This window comes from Opisthocomus hoazin, chromosome Z (assembly GCF_030867145.1).
Source record: "Opisthocomus hoazin isolate bOpiHoa1 chromosome Z, bOpiHoa1.hap1, whole genome shotgun sequence".
In the NCBI taxonomy this organism is placed as follows: domain Eukaryota; kingdom Metazoa; phylum Chordata; class Aves; order Opisthocomiformes; family Opisthocomidae; genus Opisthocomus; species Opisthocomus hoazin.
In genome coordinates, this window is record NC_134454.1 from 89,515,000 (window position 1) to 89,534,215 (window position 19,216).

The 19,216-nt window shown below is 46.9% G+C and overlaps 1 protein-coding gene across 1 annotated transcript in view; it reads left to right on the forward strand.

Annotated features, from left to right (window-relative positions):
* LOC104339063 (netrin receptor DCC) overlaps positions 1-19,216 on the forward strand; it is a 680,511-nt gene that overhangs the window by 614,756 nt on the left and 46,539 nt on the right. Inside the window, exons 22-23 of the mRNA XM_075411440.1 lie at positions 8,670-8,735; positions 11,049-11,211. Of these exons, the coding sequence (XP_075267555.1) occupies positions 8,670-8,735; positions 11,049-11,211 (229 nt within the window). The remainder of the gene's footprint in view (positions 1-8,669; positions 8,736-11,048; positions 11,212-19,216) is intronic.

Genomic DNA, 19,216 nt, shown 5'->3' on the forward strand with positions numbered 1-19,216 from the left:
CCTGAACCAATGCCTGCTGGAGTCGGTGGAAGCCTTTTAAATTGCTCTGTGCTTTGGACAAGGCCCTTAGGGCCACGTCTGCCACAAATGCGATTCTTATTGAGTGACATGAATTAACCCTGGTAGGTCATCTGTCTCGAACTCCAGCTCGTGGTTCCCGAGTTTGGCAAGCAGAATCGACTTACGTGGCAGCAAAGCACTGTTGGAGGGTGGGGGAGATGCGAGGGGGTTTGGGCAGAGATACCGAGATTTCAAGGGCAGGAGGTGGTCGAGTTTTGAAGATCCCAGATGTGGGGTCAGCTAGAAGGGATGGTACCACTGCTTCCATCCTTAGGTGCAAAAGAGGAGATGGGGAGGAGAGTTTAGGGAGAACTTCAGAGGTTTCTTGGTCGGGGCGAATGTGCTCCCTGTTGCTGCAGCTCCTTGGGAGAGCAGAAACCAGCCACTGCAAGAAGGGGCTACCACTGAGAAGACGAAGGAGGCAGGAGATACCTCCATGACTTCATGCTTGCCTACAAGTGATGGACAGAGTTGAGCCCGGCCCAGCCCGTCCTATGGAAGCTTTGGTCCACAGCCATCTGGCAGAGAACGAGAAATCCTGTTGATGAAACGCAAATAGTGCTCCCAGGGCAGGAGGTGGTCGAGCTTCGAAGATCCCAGATCTGGGGTCAGCTAGAAGGGACGGTAGCACTGCTTCCATCCTTAGGTGCAAAAGAGGAGATGGGGAGGAGAGTTTAAGGAGAACTTCAGAGGTTTCTTGGTCAGGACAAATGTGCTCCCAGTTGCTGCAACTCCTTGGGAGAGCAGAAACCAGCCGCTGCAAGAAGGGGCTACCGCTGAGAAGAGGAAGGAGGCAGGAGATACCTCCGTGACTTCATTCTTGCCTACGGGTGATGGACAGAGTTGAGCCCAGCCCAGCCCATCCTATGGAAGCTGTGGTCCACAGCCATCTGGCAGAGAACAAGAAATCCTGTTGATGAAAAGCAAATAGTGCTCCCAGGGCAGGAGGTGGTCAAGCTTTGAAGATCCCAGATGCGGGGTCAGCTAGAAGGGATGGTACCACTGCTTCCATCCTTAGGTGCAAAAGAGGAGATGGGGAGGAGAGTTTAAGGAGAACTTCAGAGGTTTCTTGGTCAGGACAAATGTGCTCCCAGTTGCTGCAGCTCCTTGCGAGAGCAGAAACCAGCCGCTGCAAGAAGGGGCTATCGCTGAGAAGAGGAAGAAGGCAGGAGATACCTCCGTGACTTCATTCTTGCCTACGGGTGATGGACAGAGTTGAGCCCAGCCCAGCCCATCCTATGGAAGCTGTGGTCCACAGCCATCTGGCAGAGAACAAGAAATCCTGTTGATGAAAAGCAAATAGTGCTCCCAGGGTGCAAACGCTGTTACCCGAAGGGCAAAGAGAGGACCTTCACCATCCGGAGAATCAAAGCACGCGTTTCCCAAGAGAGCCCTGAAATGGGCAGTGGGTGCCAAGCCTGTAAACCTGTCGGCTTCCTTTCGGGTTTTTATTTTGCCTGTCTGCACCTGGTAGAGCACGGCATATTGAAAGGTAGTAAAAATGGTAATACAAAAATAAGAATAAAATTACCATTTCAGATGCTCAAGAGAGCATTTTTTTTGTCACGAACCTTATGCGTGTGGGACAAGGCAAGCTGTGGTAGAGGCTTCCTGGAGTCTAAAAAACTCTCTATTTATGATTTTCATGTGAATTATAGAGAGGCAGACTGGGCAAAGAAGAGATTAATTCTTTGTGTTTTATCTTGCCCCCGTTTCCATTTCATAAATCAATATTAAATTCTTTAGTCCGTGCTTTGTCAGTATAGGACTTGTCAACACTTCTGTGTTGCCATCGGAATTAGATCTCTGCAAGAGCAAAAAAAGCTGATTTCTGCTTTTGGACTACAAATGTTTTATAACTTCCCCTGTAAATTTTGATGAAAGGAAACATGCACAGTTTTGAACAAAGGTTTCTCCTTATCTTAGGAAATTTCGATACGTTTTGCTTGTTCAGTTGTTTGCTGAAAACGTACCTCCCATGAAATGGGTCATATCAGCTCTCTAGATCAATGCGTGTATCGTTATGAAAAACTGTTACGTATGGAATATAGGTAAGATTTTTTTGTCTAATGTGACATTACCCTTTTTAAACCTTAAACTGGATAGTTACAAGTTCAGATTTAATGTTGACTGCCATGGTGAGGCCAGTGGGAGGTCTCCTCTTCCCCATGGCCGGAGCAGGGCCCATGACCATACTCAGGCTCGATAAAAAGCACATGGAGAAGATCATCCTAGACAGAAATCCACAGCTTTTGTTTCCAAATCCCGAGGAAAACGGTGATCTGCATCGTTTTGCATACAGTCCGGAGGCGCATGGAAGGGTTTCCAAGTGATGCTGGGGGACTTTGCCTCTCCTGAGCAGGGGATGAGCACTGGTGCTTGACCAGATACCTGCTATTTCACGCCTTGGTGCTCTGCATCTCGTGAGTCATCAGAGCACCACTTGGTTCAGCTTTCAGAGCGAGAGGGCTTGAAGCGCAGTCTAGCCGTGCGTGGAATTTGGCTTTCTGCAGTTCAACCTTTGCCATGTTGGATTATTGCGGGCGCGTTGCCGTTCGCCCATTTGAAACCTTCCCTGGCTTGTTTTTCTGCATATGCTTTGCTGCGTGAAAACATCTACATCTGGTACATCTACAGCCTGGTATCAGCCCCAGAACAGCCACATCATCTCATACCGTGACTGCAGAAGGCATCAAGTTTGCCTCTTTTTTTTTCTGTTAGAGCTTTTGATGGCTCTGGGCTTTTGGTTCTGAAGCCGTTTTGCAAACTCTGAGCGTAGTGGGAGCGAAAGGATGAGCAGTTCAGATCTTTTTCAAAAAGCTGCTTCCTAAACAAATAACTCAGTGGTCTGTAACGCTCTTCACTAGAGAAAAAAAATTAGTATCCCATTTATCAGAATAAACCATTCTGGGGGAAAAAAAAAAAAGGCGCTGTTTGAACTCTGTCATCAGGCGATGTTTCCCAAGCAAGTGTAGGAACTTTCACAGAATCACAGAATGGTCAGGGTTGGAAGGGACCTCTGTGGGTCACCCAGTCCAACCCCCTGCCAAAGCAGGGTCACCCACAGCAGGCTGTAGAGGACCTTGTCCAGGCAGGTCTTGAACATCTCCAGAGAAGGAGATGCTGTGATTCTGTGATTCTTTCTTAAGGTCCAAATAATGGAAGGCATCTCAGATGGCAAAGCATGCTTGAAATTTAAAGACCTGTTGTTCCTGGCTGCGTTTTCTGCTACGTTGAGGCGTAGTTGAGACAACTGTCTGCGGATGGACTTGAAGCGGAGAGACCAGAGAGTCAACGGGTATTGTGGTATCTGTTGGCCTCATCTTGCATTTCTTTCCAAGAAGGCGGCCACTTGACGCTTGCTGATCAGCAAATTTGCGAGCACCCCTGCCCTCGCCGAGCTCTTCAGCTGTCACCAGCACTACGTGGGTGTCTCCTTCGTTATCAGGTGCTGACCATAGATGGGAAGAAGACACAAGTCCTCCCGCTCTGAGTTGTTTAAATGCTGATGGATGCAGAACCTCAGCGCTGAAAGTTATTATTGTACATCCCAGAGTCTGCTGTGTAGTGTAGTCAGTGGGGAGAGGTGGGCACCTTCAAAAACAAGCTTTTCCCATCCAGGATAAGAACGTTCAGTTCTGGTTGTGAGTTTTCCTTCTCTTATCACTGACCAACGAGGGAACTTGTGGATGGCCATGCACATGGAGATGGATCTTCACCTTGGTGCTGTCTGGATGTGGGAATCCGTGATGTGGCCGTACAGCATTGCCCATCTCAGGCTGGTCCGTCTTCGAGGATGAAGAACATCCTCTGGAGCGATATTGAACTGTGTAACATGTATTACCCAACCTTTCTCTCTTCTGAGTTGAATTTCTACCTTCCCAGGAGATGATACCCAATTGGAACAAGGTGTTTTCTTCTTCTCAGATGCCTTTGTGTCTGCTCTAGGCAGAAGCTCCCGTTGCCTCTTTCTTTTCAGCCATCCTCCTTACTCTACTTTTACTCTGCTCTGTCTGAGCTTCCTTATTCAACCAGGTTTCTAGGAAGGCTGCAGGTCTAGCAGCGAGCTAGAGCTGCCCACCCAAAGGCAACTTGCTCTCTTCTGCTTCATCCTGGAGCAGGTTTCCAAGTGCTCAGTGCCATAACTACCTTACATAGGGAGCTCAGCTTTTCCATGGAAACAGAAGAGCAGCTTTTCTGATGGCACGGTACGCCTGACAGCTTGTGTTGGCTGCGAGAGCCGATGACTTGGTTTGCATGCTTGAACCTCCCAAATGACCTGGTTTGCATGCTTGAACCTCCCAAATGACCTAGTTTGCATGATTGAACCTCCTTGGGGACACCCATGGCACAGGAAATATCACTTACAGTCTCTGCTGTCTCATACCATAATATTGCTCAGCTGATTTTGTCCGTATTTTGGACTGTTTAAGGCGAAATACATCAGCAGTGGTAGTGGAGGGCTGCGTCTGGTTCAGAGGAGCCAAACGATAGAACAGCAAGCGTCGTTCCCCCTCCAGCTCTCCAGCTCAGGTCGTTGGCTTGCAGTGAGCGTTTTGCGAGGAGAGAGCAGCACGGCTCCGTTCCCTCAACGTCTACCGAGCTGCCTGCGCTGCGCTGGGATACCTGAAGTTTGAAACTAAGGAAACCGCTGGAGTAAAGCATGAAAAAGGAAAGAGATTTCCCGCAAAATAAAAGCAGAGTTTTTGGCGGATTTCCAAGTGCTGGAGACCTGAGAGGATGAAGGACTGTTCTTGTCACCAACAGCTTGATTTTTTTTTTTTTTTTGTGCCGTGACAAGACCAAGTTGAAATGTTTATTTCATATAATGGCACCTGAAATGCAGTTGCGTGGGAAAATGATATGCTTTTTCAGAGAAAGACTCGAGTTACTGAAACATCTGAGAGACAGACCTGGGGGAAAACAGAAGTTAAACAGGGAAGTGGGAGGTGAGAAATGATACGTAGGTTCATCCGGATGCAGGTTTTGGTACCTCTGAAAGTACGTTATGCCCTTTAATACAGCTCATTAAAAAAGTAGGAAAATCAAGGTTAAAGACTTTAACCTCCATTCAAAAAGGCAGTTCTCAAAACAACAGCTGATTAGTCAAGGTGTTCTAATGATTCGTTCCAAAAGCTGGAAGAATACAAAGGAAGAAAAAATGGGTTATGAGGATGATGAGGGGACTGGAGCATCTCTTCTACGAGGAGAGGCTGAGGGAGCTGGGCTTGTTCAGCCTGGAGAAGAGAAGGCTGAGAGGGGACCTTAGAAATGCCTCTAAATATCTGCAGGGTGGGGGTCAGGAGGAAGGGGCCAAACTCTTTCCAGTGGCGCCCAGTGACAGGACAAGGGGCAAAGGGCACAAACTGAAGCAGAGGAAGTTCCAGCTGAAGATGAGGAAGAACTTCTTCCCTCTGAGGGTGACGGAGCCCTGGCCCAGGCTGCCCAGGGAGGCTGTGGAGTCTCCTTCTCTGGAGATATTCCAGCCCCGCCTGGCCGCGGTGCTGTGCAGCCTGCTCTGGGTGACCCTGCTTGGGCAGGGGGCTGGACTGGGTGACCCACAGAGGTCCCTTCCAACCCCGACCATTCTGTGATTCTGTGAAAGATCCACTGGAAACTGGTGGAAGCTGCAGAGGGAATCCATTCTCTGACCCAAAAGAAGCCCAAATGAGACCTGGAGGTTATGCTCACCTCGTACGTGACTTTATGACTGACCCTGAGGGTTTGTACCTAAATTCATTGGGCCGTTGAGTTTTCTACTTGTCTTCTGTAAGACAAGAAACCCACTGGTGGCATGGGAAGGAGGTGGAGAGCGACAGCAGTAGCGAGCTCAGTGCAAACAGAGGAGTGCCATAAAGTTATCAAAAATGAAGATGAAGGGAAAGCACGCAGGTTAGCTTACTTCTTAAATTAGATTACGAAAAACGTAGTTGAAACCTGGGACCGTGAAAAGTGAAGCAATAGCCTCGAAGCAGCAATGCTCTTGCAGATCAGTTGATTTTTTTAAAGGGAAATACAACCTGAACTTTTGCCGAGTGAAAGCTAGAGGTAGAAATGATTCCTGGAGGTGTGTTGGCTTGGAGCAGAGCCTGGATAATCCTCAGGGGTTCAAGCCCTACCTACCCTTTAATACATAAAACCTTACAGTGCATCAGAGATTTCTCCCTCAACTCCTAAGTGCTGAGATTTCCGTGTTTATCCTAATGCTGAATAATATTTGTATGTCTTAATAGCAGAGCAGAGACGAATTGCCATAAATTCAGTCTCGGCTATCCCTGACAAACGGTGTGGTTGAAATACTCTGTCTGTTAGGAGTTACTTGCTTTCCTGCTTCCTTACCGGTGTAACTGCCTCTGAGCAGAAGTTGGGTCTGTTGGAAGAGTTACCCTCAGTGAGTAAAACTGGAAGACTCTGCTGCCTCGGGATGGTTTTAAAAAGTAAAGGGTTTCAGAAATATTTCTAGCCCAAGAACCACCCCCTGAGATGGACAGTGTAGCCCAGACCTTTCCCCAGTTGGTGCCTGGCTGCCTCCGTGCTTGCATCCCAAATATTCGTCATCTCCAGCTGCCAATCACCGTATCACAGCCAGAAATGAAGTGGGCAGCTGTTTACCCAAATATTTCGACAGTGAAAATGTCAAGTATAATGCCTTGAAAAGTGCTTTTCTGTTCATTAAAGACGTACGAAACTTGGGAGTCGGGCAGGCAGGGTTGGTCTTTTGAAGTCTCCAGTATCCTGACTGAATTTTCCAACGTGTTAGGCTCCCGCGAAGACGTTTCAGTGTGGGCTAAAAAGAAAAAAATAGTAACATTTAGCAATCTCCCATGGAGATACCTGTTTTCCTAAGGATGATATAACCCCGGGGTCAGAACGTGTTCATGCGCTGCGGTGTACTGCTATGTACAGGGCTGCTTTAGAGTGTCATCTTGGTAAACAGAATTATTATATACCTTACATTTATCTCTATTTTGTCGGCTTTTACAGCTAAACACTTTGCAACCTTGCTTTCTTGGGATCAAGTTGTTGTAGCTGTACAATTATGCTGATTGAAAAGATGATTATATTGAAGTCTCTTCAGATGATAATCATCTTCCAGTTATTTAGGGCCATTCATCACAAAATACTTTCCAAATTGGTAGACAAAGTTATGCATGAGAATTTCTTCGCAATCCGCGGAAATTCAAGTACCTCTGGAGAGGAACGTGGCAGTTGTTTAACAGTGCACAGCAGCAACAAACAACTGCAGGAAAGTAAGAAAATATGGGGGTTTTTTTGCTTAATCTGCCCAGAGATCTGGTGTAGATGGTAGATATTTGATGTTGGGGGTTGGACTAGATGACCTCTAGGGGTCCCTTCCAACCCAAAACTTTCTGTGATTCTATGATTCTATGATGTAGAAGTTATGTGGGATAATGGCTGGTAATTCCCTGCTCTGCACGAAGTTTTTGGAATTTTTACGTCCTTCCTTCCCCAACCAAAACTCACCTTCAGGTACTATTTACCTGACCTGAGAGATGGCAGAGCCAAAAAAGACGGTTGGGAGAAGATGTCTTCTCCCTGGAGCACTGTCCCAGCAGAGCAATGCGGGCATTGGCCCAGCCCATGCCACCTGGGAAGGCTCATTTGACTTAAATGAAAAAGCAATTAGCTTTGGAGGAACGAGGTGGCTGCGGTTTGGGCTTTGCCATGGGGCGGTACGTCCGAACCAAGAGCAGGGTGTTGGCATAAGCTTGGTCTTTGCCAGAAGAACAACTTTTTACCTGGGACTACTTCTGCCATGGGTTTTGACCGCTCAATCCCATACCGGTAGAGACAAAGAGAAGGACTGAGCCAACCCTTGCGATTCTCCTTCTGTCGGACGTGAGGAAGCAGAGATGCTGGTCCTGGCGGAAACAAGGACGTACCGTCACAGCTATTTTACCCAAAGCTGATAAATAGGAGAAAATGAAGCAGGGGAAAAGATGAACACCTGGAATTTTACTATATTAATTTTGAAGTGCAAATTTTGCCTCAACAGCCAAAACATTTTTGGAATAATAATCATATCCTCGGTTTTTTCCTTTTTTTTTTTTTGGTTTTTTTTTTTTTTTTTTTTATGCCAGGGTTAGAAAGGAGCCAATTTTGTGAAAACCAAGCAGTTGTGGAGTTGCATTTCCACCACTGTGTTTCCAGGTAAAATAAATTAAAGGAAGCTTGCTTAATAGTAATGGAAAGCCACCAGGCAGTTGGAGAGCGTGCCCGTGATTTTCTGTGCAGCATCGTCCTTCTGCCACGGTTCCAGCTGCTGGAAGCAGCTGGAACGATGCCCATCACCCGTGGTGGGGGCTCAGATGGGTGCCGCCGCGGCAGCTTAGTTTGTCACTCTAACGAGCACATCTGGAGGAGGAAAAAAACCCGACAGAACAAGGCAAGCTGCTCAAAGGGCTGAAATTCAGCTTGCTTCCCAAAGCCTGCTTTGATGACAGATTTTCCCTAGCACATATGGGATCACTTTTCCCGCACTGTTTAATGGATTAAACGTTGTCAGACAGGCGGGGTCTCAAGCAACAAACTTGACTTTGCTGGTTTACCTGTCATACTGTGTCTGATGCCTTTTTGTCTGCCAACAGGTCGTCACGGGGATGGCTCCTTCTGGCCCGTGGACACCAACCTGCTTGACAGGAGCAGTCTCAACGGTAATTACAGGCTCCGTCCACCCATGCTCCGTAATTAAGTGCAGTTTTGGTGATAACGTCCTGCTTTTCTTCTCTTTATTGCTTTTTTGTTGTTCTCTCTCATGGTTTGGAGGCCACCCAACGTGCCCACAGGTTGCTTGCTTGCTGTTTTGTGGGGAAGAGTTATCTTGGCTGTTGAAAATCCTGTCCATGTGCAGAATACTTGCTGCAAACCACAGTGGTTTTAACAAGAAATGTTAACAAAAAATGGGGTCCAGACACCATATATTCTGTTTGGGCTTTCTTAAAGCTGATCCCCAAACTGCCCATCGGATTTCCAGCTGATGCAGCACTCCCACAAGTGTGTCGCTGGGTATCATCATCCCATCACAAGAGATGGCCATGGGAATGCCTCTAAAAAAACAACATCTTAAAGAGAATTATAAAATGCTTTTTACATTATTATATTTCAATTTAAGCTTTCTGCAGAAATTACCTTTTTGTTTTTGTTAGTTAATCCTGACCTAAAATAGGAAGACGTGAGGGGAAACCCTGTGGATTAACAAAAATTAACTGAACCTAAACGGTGGCAGCTGGGGTGTAGAGACGCTATCAATAACTTCTTATTCCTGACCCCATCTCCGTTACCTAATGAAGCATGGTCATCTCACATTATGGAGTGAACAAGAACAAGATTCCCTCAAACGTGGTAGCAAGTGAGGTTTGAAAGTACAAAATAATGACAAGGCACATAGCTGATTAACTCATAACTGATTATTTTCGTCAGTCAAGACAAGGAAGGAGTGGAAAATATTACTACCTTTTTCTGTCGTACTTTGCTGCGGCCGGCACACCCTGGGTTTAGGCTTTTCTCCTGCTCTTCATAGTAGTTCATAAAGATAGGAAAACTGACTTTTGAGAAGTAAAGAGAGCTTCCAGGGCCTGCAATAAATAGGGAGAGACAAAAAAATGTTATTTTTCTTGATAGTCACTGTGTTTTATGTGGTGTATTCCTTCAACGCCTTTTACTCGGCATGGAAATGAAAAAGGACCCAAACCCCACAATCTTTGGGATTTCTGTGCTGGACCATTGTAATGCTGAAAGGATGGCACTCGCCGCTCAGTTGCCTGAAAAAACTATGAGAAAAAGGCAAATTGTTTAAATAACATCATTAGTTAAGTAGAGAAAGGATATTCGGTCATAAAATCAAGGCAGAATATTATAATTAAATCACATCTATCGCTAACTAGAACTGTTATTGGGAAAGACTTGTCCTTTTTTTCCTTTCTCATTCAGTTGTGCTAAAGGCAAAATGAAATCCCAGGCACGTACTGTTCAGTTTATACGTGGGAGCTTGTGGGGGTGATGCCATGTGAAAACTCTTGAGAACTTGTGAAATCTTGCACGGCTCTTCGTTTTGCATCCCATCGCACCGAATGTTTTTTGATTTTTCTCCCAGCTTAACTGGAAAGATACTTCGGGGTTCGTGAATTTGTGGGCTTGTAGGATGCCTGCGAGATCGCCCTAGGAGACAGAGCAAAAGGAATTACTTGCTAGTTTGTGCAGCTGTCCGTGAAGTATGGCCCGATGTTATTCAACGAGACAAGAGAAATATATATATATAGAGGCGTTATTCAACAAGACAAGAAAAATATATATATATAGAGGCGTTATTCAATGAGACAAGAAAAATATAAAATGGGCTATTCCCAATGCAATGGGGAATATATCGTTGAAAGCGAGGGACCAGGACTTGAAGTCAGTTTGACTGGGACTTGACACCAGAAATGATATTATTTTCAGTCCCTGTCTTGCTGCTGCGTTGAATCTAATAAGACTGAGCCCTTAACCTGCTCCAGCTCTGGTCAGCATAGCAACAAGGGAGCTGTGATGTGAGGCTGACCGTGGGGTGAATGCAGCTCCGACAAATGAATCGGGCGTTCAGGTTGGCTGATACGCAAGATACATATTTGCCTGTAAATACCGAGAAAGACTGTATGGGCCATAAAGAAAAAATCCATAGTCCCTGTATTTCCATTTTCAGCTGATAGTAGCAAAAGTGAGCTGAGAGTTATTGACTCCCAACGTCAGGTTATTAACACCCAGAAAATGTAAGGCCGTTACTGCTTAAATATTTTCCCATTTGCTACACCGCTGAAGTGAAGCGAGACAAATTTCACGTCTTTCTGGCACCCTTTTGTAACCTCCATCTGCTCTTTCAGAGGAATTCATGCCCCCTGACAGGCTTCATGTGATCTATTTTGTGGGTGACTCCTAAAAAGAGGGGAGGAAATCCAGCGCTAACCATCTCCTCCTTGCCCGTCTTCTTTCAGAGCCCCCCATCGGGCAGATGCATCCGCCCCACGGCAGCGTCACGCCCCAGAAGAACAGCAACCTCCTCGTCATCATCGTCGTCACGGTCGGCGTCATCACCGTGGTGGTGGTGGCGGTGGTGGCCGTCATCTGCACCAGGCGGTCCTCGGCGCAGCAGAGGAAGTACGTTCTCAAGTCACGGGGTAGAAGGAGAAGGGAGTGATGCTCGGCTTCAAAATAGATATGGGCAATAATATTCATGCTGTGGAGATGTAGGCATGGTGGTGTTGGGTGGATGGTTGGACTTGATGATCTTAGAGAACTTTTCCAACCTACGATTCTATGATTCTACGATTTTATTATCTTGGGTTGATGGTTGGTCTTGATGATCTTAGAGGACTTTTCCAACCTACGATTCTATGATTCTATGATTTTATTATGTTGGGTTGATGATTGGTCTTGATGATCTTAGAGGACTTTTCCAACCTACGATTCTATGATTCTGTGATTTTATTATGTTGGGTTGATGGTTGGTCTTGATGATCTTAGAGGACTTTTCCAACCTATGATTCTATGATTTTATTATCTTGGGTTGATGGTTGGTCTTGATGATCTTAGAGGACTTTTCCAACCTACGATTCTATGATTCTATGATTTTATTATGTTGGGTTGATGATTGGTCTTGATGATCTTAGAGGACTTTTCCAACCTACGATTCTATGATTCTGTGATTTTATTATGTTGGGTTGATGGTTGGTCTTGATGATCTTAGAGGACTTTTCCAACCTACGATTCTATGATTTTATTATGTTGGGTTGATGGTTGGTCTTGATGATCTTAGAGGACTTTTCCAACCTACGATTCTATGATTCTATGATTTTATTATGTTGGGTTAATGGTTGGTCTTGATGGTCTTAGAGGACTTTTCCAACCTACGATTCTATGATTTTATTATGTTGGGTTCTGGGGCTGAACTGCGTTTTCAGGCTTGATCTTTAATTTCTGGAGGTGTCGCTTATTGCTGGTGAGTGGTGAATATCCCCTGTCCCTCAGGCTGCAGAGGAGACCATGGAGAACAAGCACCCCTGACGCGGCGAGCCTTGAAAAATAAGTCTGCCATGCCAAGCTCTCTGTTGTTTATATTGCCAAGCATAATTCAGACACAGGAAAGAATCAATTCCATTGATTTAAAGGAAAAAAAACACCCAGAATTTGTCTGTGCCTGGTGATGCTGTCAGACCTTCTGACTCGGCAGCCCTGCACCTGCACAGCTGGGAACCACAGACAGTCCTGCTCGCTTGCTAATCTTTGGGAGGACGTTCTCCTCCCCAGACAGGCTGTCTCCAAAAGCCTGCCAGAACTGTTTCTCCAGATAATTCTCATATACTTGAAAAAAAACAACCTGTCTAGAGAAAAATACGGGGAAAAAAATCTTCAGAATTCCTCTGAAAGGCTATGAAAGGGCAGCAGCATAGAGCACGAAGCTTTTTTCAGTTTTGGTGAGAAGTTAGAAGTGGGTTTGAAACAGAGCTGGGCTTGACGCATTTAATTTATTGAAAATTAAGATACTGTTCATTAATTTACTATTCCTTCATTGTATTATTATACCATTGTGAAAGACTGGACGTGAGCAAGTTTAATGATAGCTTGCCCACGAGAATGATAAATGTTTGCACTAAGGGCGAGACGTTATCACGTTGATTTGCATTGATGCTTAAAAAAGGGTGGCATGAGGAAAGAAGGGATGGTCGGGGGATGGGGCCAAGCTCTTTCCAGTGGTGCCCAGCGACAGGACAAGGGGCAACGGGCACAAACTGAAGCAGAGCAGGTTCCAGCTGAAGATGAGGAAGAACTTCTTCCCTCTGAGGGTGACAGAGCCCTGGCCTAGGCTGCCCAGGGAGTTTGTGGAGTCTCCTTCTCTGGAGATATTCCAGCCCTGCCTGGACGCGGTGCTGTGCAGCCTGCTGTGGGTGACCCTGCTTGGGCAGGGGGTTGGACTGGGTGACCCACAGAGGGCCCTGCCAACCCCGAACATTCTGTGATTCTGTGATTCTGGGAGCAAACAGCTCCCCGTGGTAGCTGAAATCAGCTTTGGGCTGGCCAAGCATGGGCAGATGGCAGCTTGTAGGGTTTTACAGTCACCGGGGGAAGTGCCTTCTCTCAAGATGGATATCTCAGGGTAGATTTTTTTAAATAAGAAAGCTCTCATTTAGGCGGAGAAGTAAGGGCCTGTGCTTTTAGGAGTGCCGGGGTGGTTGAATGATGAACTGATTTGAAAATCTGCTGCTATTGTGAGTCTTAGCACCTGAAAATCATGTCGTCATCTGAAGGCAATGGAAATTCTTCTGTTGAGTAGAGTTTGGTGAGTCAAGGCTGAAGCTCTCCTGAGTTTCTAACAGGAAAGGGGGAATTACAAGAGAAAGAAACAGAGAGATTCATGTGTCAGAATTAGATGTCAAAAATTAAATATCCGACAAGCAATCTTGACCTCCTCTGTAGACCCTGGGGAAGAGCAGGAGCGTTCAAAAAATTGTTCATCTTATCCTAAGACATGGCGAGACTTGCTGTTTGAAGGTGCTTACTGCTGTCCATTGATTAAAACATGTGAAGCTGGTGGATTTGGATTTGCTGTTCTAGATGTCTGTACTGTGGGCAGGTGAATCTCACCCAAGCTGGCCCAAACGAGCTGTTTCTGCACTGGAAGAGGGGAAAAATAGGGCAATAAAAATTAAACAATGGGTCTTAAATTTAACACAACAGGAATAATTCTGAATTTCTTCAGAACAGGTTGTTGGTAGGAACGACTTTGATTCTGACCTGCCTGGAGGGCTGCATATTGTGACACAAAGAATTTAGATTCAGGCTTTTATTGGCAGTGGGTTCTTAGTTTAAAATCACCGATGAACTGCTGAACAAAAGGACTGCAGTGGGGGTAAAGGCCAGATCTCGTTGGATAACGCATGTGTCCTTCCCCAGAGCAACAACTTGCAGGTGATGGAATAATCTCTTGTAAGCCTGCAGTGGAGGAAAGTCATATTTCTTAAGCTAATTAAAACTTGGCTGAACAAAGCACAATAAAACATATTATACAGAACAACCTGGTACTGACCTAGGTGGCTTAGTAGCTATTTTCTGTCCCTGTCATCTAGGGAAGAATGATATGTCAGCCGTACAAACCCTGGGACAATGTGACACCAGTAAAAAATAGGGGATAAATATGAGTAAAGGATTCAGGTGCAAGAACTTACCTGCTTGTGGTAAAGGGAATGGTTCCTGCAGTAATTGAGATTCATACCCTCACCGTAATTACGTTTTCCGCAGCGCGAGACGCTCGCTGCCCTGCGCTGGCAGCGTCTGCTGAGGTGGTACCAAGGAGGATGGACGATGGGGCCACCCATCAGCTCCGTCCTTCAGCACGCTCCTGGTCCTGGCAGGTCAGTTCAGAGCTTAAGCCTGGAGAAGGTGAATCCTGGTTAAATCTTAAAGGAAAATATCGCTTTGTGCAGCATATATCCGAACTGCAGGACCTGCTTCGTCCAGGAACTTTTTTAAGGCTTCAAGGTAGAACAGAAGCTTGTAACGTGCCAGAACAATGAGACTATGGACTGGTAACACGAGGTTAGGACTACCGCGGGAGAAGAGGTGAGGGTGGACATCTAGTCCAAGCCTGGTAGGTAAATGGTATGTATTGAAGGCATTAAACATGAATCACGGTCTTGAACAAGTGCCCAACCAGTTAGTTTGCTGGGTGGGGGAGTGGTGTAAAAGGAGGCTGTGAAAAATAAGCTAAGACTAGTTTAAATCCGATGTAAGTAGTAGGAATGTGTCAGTATACGTTGGAATAGGCTCGGGGGAGGTGTTAACGAACGCGTAATCAAACTCAGACTAACAGGGAAGGAGTTGGCAGCCACCAAAGAGCCTCTGCATTTCACTGCTGTGTTCCCTGGAGGTGCTCCTCGTTTTCTGTGTGTCCCTGGTGCTGGGCTAGCTCGTTAGCTGCGGCCTCTGGCCCACTGCATATTAGATTAGATATTAAGAAAAAATGTCTTTACTGCAAGAGCGGTCAGACATTGGACCAGGCTGCCCAGGGAGGTAGTGGAGTCCCCATCCCTGGAGGGGTTCAAAAAACGTGTGGATGTGGCACTTGGGGACACGGTTCAGCAGGCACGGCGGGGTTGGGGTGACGGTTGGACTTGATGATCTTGGAGGTCTTTTCCAACCTTAGTGATGCTGTGATTCTGTGATCTCTGGCACGGCACCGGGAGGCTGGGTCTTGCCACGAGGGAGAGGACCAGCAAGCTACGTCGTAGGAGAGACAGGTACTGGGTTCAGCTTTTCAGAATGGCTGGCAGGAATAGAGGTCAAAATGAAATAATTTTTAATCTGTAAACATTGGGGGAGATTTTCTGGAGAAAGGATCATTTTGTATTCTTCTTTATTTTTTTGGACAGGACCTCTATACCACTTAAATTTCCTTTAATCCAGCCCAAAAGACAAAGTGCACATTTTTTTGCCAGGTCCAGAGCAAAGAGCACAAAATATAAAATCTTTATTCATGCATCGGAGCCATAATTGAGGTGAGGCAATGTTGGCATCGATTGTTGAGTCGCTTCAAAGTGCTTTGCAAACAGCGGCGCGGGAGGCTCGGGGATGGTGCGGGAGGTGGTTACGGCTCAGGGGCCTTTGCTTCTGTGTCCTGCCTCCGACACTGTCCCTGCTCCGTGAGGAAAGACATCCCGTCAGACCACGGCTGGATGGTTACCCTTGGGTTTTTTACAAGCAAGAACTTGTTTTGCCCAGGAGAACTGTTTATTCTGAGCTCTTCAGGTAGAGATAGGGCTACAAGGATGGTGAGGGGACTGGAGCATCTGCGAGGAGAGGCTGAGAGAGCTGGGCTTGTTCAGCCTGGAGAAGAGAAGGCTGAGAGGGGACCTAATATATACTTACAAATATCTGCAGGGTGGGGGTCAGGAGGATGAGGCCAAGCTCTTTCCAGTGGTGCCCAGCGACAGGACAAGGGGTAATGGGCACAAACTGAAGCAGAGGAAGTTCCGTCTGAACAGGAGGAAGAACTTCTTCCCTCTGAGGGTGACGGAGCCCTGGCCCAGGCTGCCCAGGGAGGCTGTGGAGTCTCCTTCTCTGGAGATATTCAAGACCCACCTGGACACGGTGCTGTGCAGCCTGCTCTGGGTGACCCTGCTTGGGCAGGGGGTTGGGCTGGGTGACCCACAGAGGTCCCTTCCAACCCCGACCATTCTGTGAGACATCTTCAATGATTGTAGTTAAAAAAATAAACAAGGAGGAGCAGTTATAACATCGTTTTCTCTGGGGGAATGTAACTGTGAAATGAAGGCAATGAAGAGTAATCTCACTCTGGAGTATTTGAAAAATTATCCTACGTAGCGTGTGTATTTTGTTAGGAGCTATGTGGGTGTGCTGGAGTCACTGCCCGGGCGGTGTTGTGCTGGAAACTGTAGAAATAGGCAAAGAGAAAGGGTTTCTTCTCCAGAGAGTTTATTTATTTTGAAAGTACAGCTGAAGTTCTGCTGTCATCATTCGAGATTGTATGCCCATAATAGATATTTTAAGAGCAGAGCTGAACTCTGGTTTCATATCCATCCTTAGAAAAATAATAGATACCATTACGGTAGGGAAGCTGGATGCATTTCATGTTCTAAAAGAAGTGAACAACAACAGAAACGCTGCCATCTGAGATCACTTTTTCAGTTCTGAACTCCTTGTCTTCCCAATCCGTGCTCCAGTTATAAAATGGCTAATGGACTAAATCTGAATCCCGCTGTAAATCTCAGCACGAGCTTCCCCAGCACCGGTTTCCAGTGCCGTGGCTGAGGTTTCAAGCTGATATTGAAGCTTTTACGACTGTCCTCTATAGATCTAATGTCCTCCCCCCCCAAATATTGGGGGTGGGCGCGTTTTCAGAAGCTGAACCTCAGCTTCTGCATCTCATAAACAGAACACACTGGGGGAGGATTTATTTTCGTTTGGTACTGGTGACCTTTTCGTAGGCGCTCCTGGCTCCGATTCAGTTTGCTGCTCGGGGGGGCTGTCAGAGCATCGATAATTGGTGAGAAAAAACCCAGTGCAAACCAGGCTGGATCATTGCGTGTGTTTTTAAATGATACCATTGCTGTAGTGGTTTTGTAGGTGTGGGTGGAACGACAAGTTCATTATAAACCTCTATTCTGAGTTGTGTGTAAAATTACTCCGGGGTTGAAATGTCTCTTGCCTAGCTCAAGCCTGGAGAAATGAATTATTTTCACAGAATCACACAGAATCACAGAATAGTAGGGGTTGGAAGGGACCTCTGTGGGTCACCCAGTCCAACCCCCTGCCCAAGCAGGGTCACCCAGAGCAGGCTGCACAGCACCGCGTCCAGGCAGGGCTGGAATATCTCCAGAGAAGGAGACTCCACAACCTCCCTGGGCAGCCTGGGCCAGGGCTCCGTCACCCTCAGAGGGAAGAAGTTCTTCCTCATCTTCAGCTGGAGCTTCCTCTGCTTCAGTTTGTGCCCATTGCCCCTTGTCCTGTCACTGGGCACCACTGAAAAGAGCTTGGCCCCATCCTCCTGACCCCCACCCTGCAGATATTTGTAAGCATTTCTAAGGTCCCCTCTCAGCCTTCTCTTCTCCAGGCTGAACAAGCCCAGTTCCCTCAGCGTCTCCTCGTAGGGGAGATGCTCCAGTCCCCTCATCCATTTTCGATGGAAAATGACAAAGAAGCTGCTGTATCCTGAAGTGAAGAAAGTAATTCCTTGTTTAGAACCAACATTATAGTCTTTTTTTTAAATGAGACAGAAAGAAGGACTTTGCTTTTTAATTTGAGAGCAGTCATGCAACCAGGTTTGAATGGAAGTGCTCATAATTATAGGTGTTAATCAGGATGGTTCCAGGGTCTGTGCGAGAAGGTATTAAAGAACTGTATTCCAGATTCTTTATTCCTGTGCTTTGAATTACTATTATTTTAATTTGTGAAGTTCTGGCGATTGGCAAGTGACAGACTGAGCGTAGGAAGTGGTTATGACCAGAAGCCACCACTGTTACTTCTTGTGGGCTATAAACAAAAATCTCGGAACACCGTGAGCTGAGCCTCTGCCACCAAGTTTCCAGATCACGTTTTGAAATTCATCTTTTGGCCCGTGAAGAGCTTTTGGGGTACCGACCGGTCAAAGGACCTAAAACAATTTCTGTCTTGGGTGGCAGTTTGAGGACGGAGATATTTCTGCTGAAGTAAAATGTCATTGCCATCGGGTTCTGGGGAGGAGACAGGGCTGTGCCCTCGGTGACATTTTAAATTATAGGATGTGTTTGTTCCTCCTCTTGAAAGCAAACTGTTTGGTGATGGCACGTCGTTGTAACACGCATCTCTTGCTTTCTAGACCAGGCTGAGAAAATGTAGCGAAGAACAGGAATGATTTCAAACAACTGGAGTTTCTGAAAGTTTAAGATCTCCTCGAGGCTTTTTTCCTGGTGAAATAACCCCTTGCCATCTCCCACGCCGCTGCCTGAAGGGGGTGATGGGAAGGGCAGCGACCCGAGCACGCCTCCACGCGCGATCCCCACGGTGCGAGTCCGAGGGGTGGCGGTGGGAGCTTTGGCGTTGCTTTCCGAGGGTCTGGGAAGGAGCCTTCCTCGCAGGAGGTGCACAGCTGTGAGCAGATGCCGGGGGTATCTGGGATGCATAAGGAGGAGTGTGGCCAGCAGGTCGAGGGAGGTTCTCCTCACCCTCTACTCTGCCGTGGTGAGGCCCCATCTGGAGTCCTGTGTCCAGTGCTGGGCTGCCCAGTTCAAGAAAGATGAGGAGCTACTGGAGAGAGTCCAGCAGAGGGCTACGAGGATGAGGAGGGGACTGGAGCATCTCTCCTACGAGGAGAGGCTGAGGGAGCTGGGCTTGTTCAGCCTGGAGAAGAGAAGGCTGCGAGGGGACCTTAGAAATGTTTATAAATATGTGCAGGGTGGGGGTCAGGAGGACGGGGCCAGACTCTTTCCAGTGGTGCCCAGCGACAGGACAAGGGGCAACGGGCACAAACGGAAGCAGAGGAAGTTCCAGCTGAACATGAGAAAGAACTTCTTCCCTCTGAGGGTGACGGAGCCCTGGCCCAGGCTGCCCAGGGAGGTTGTGGAGTCTCCTTCTCTGGAGATATTCAAGACCCACCTGGACGCGGTGCTGT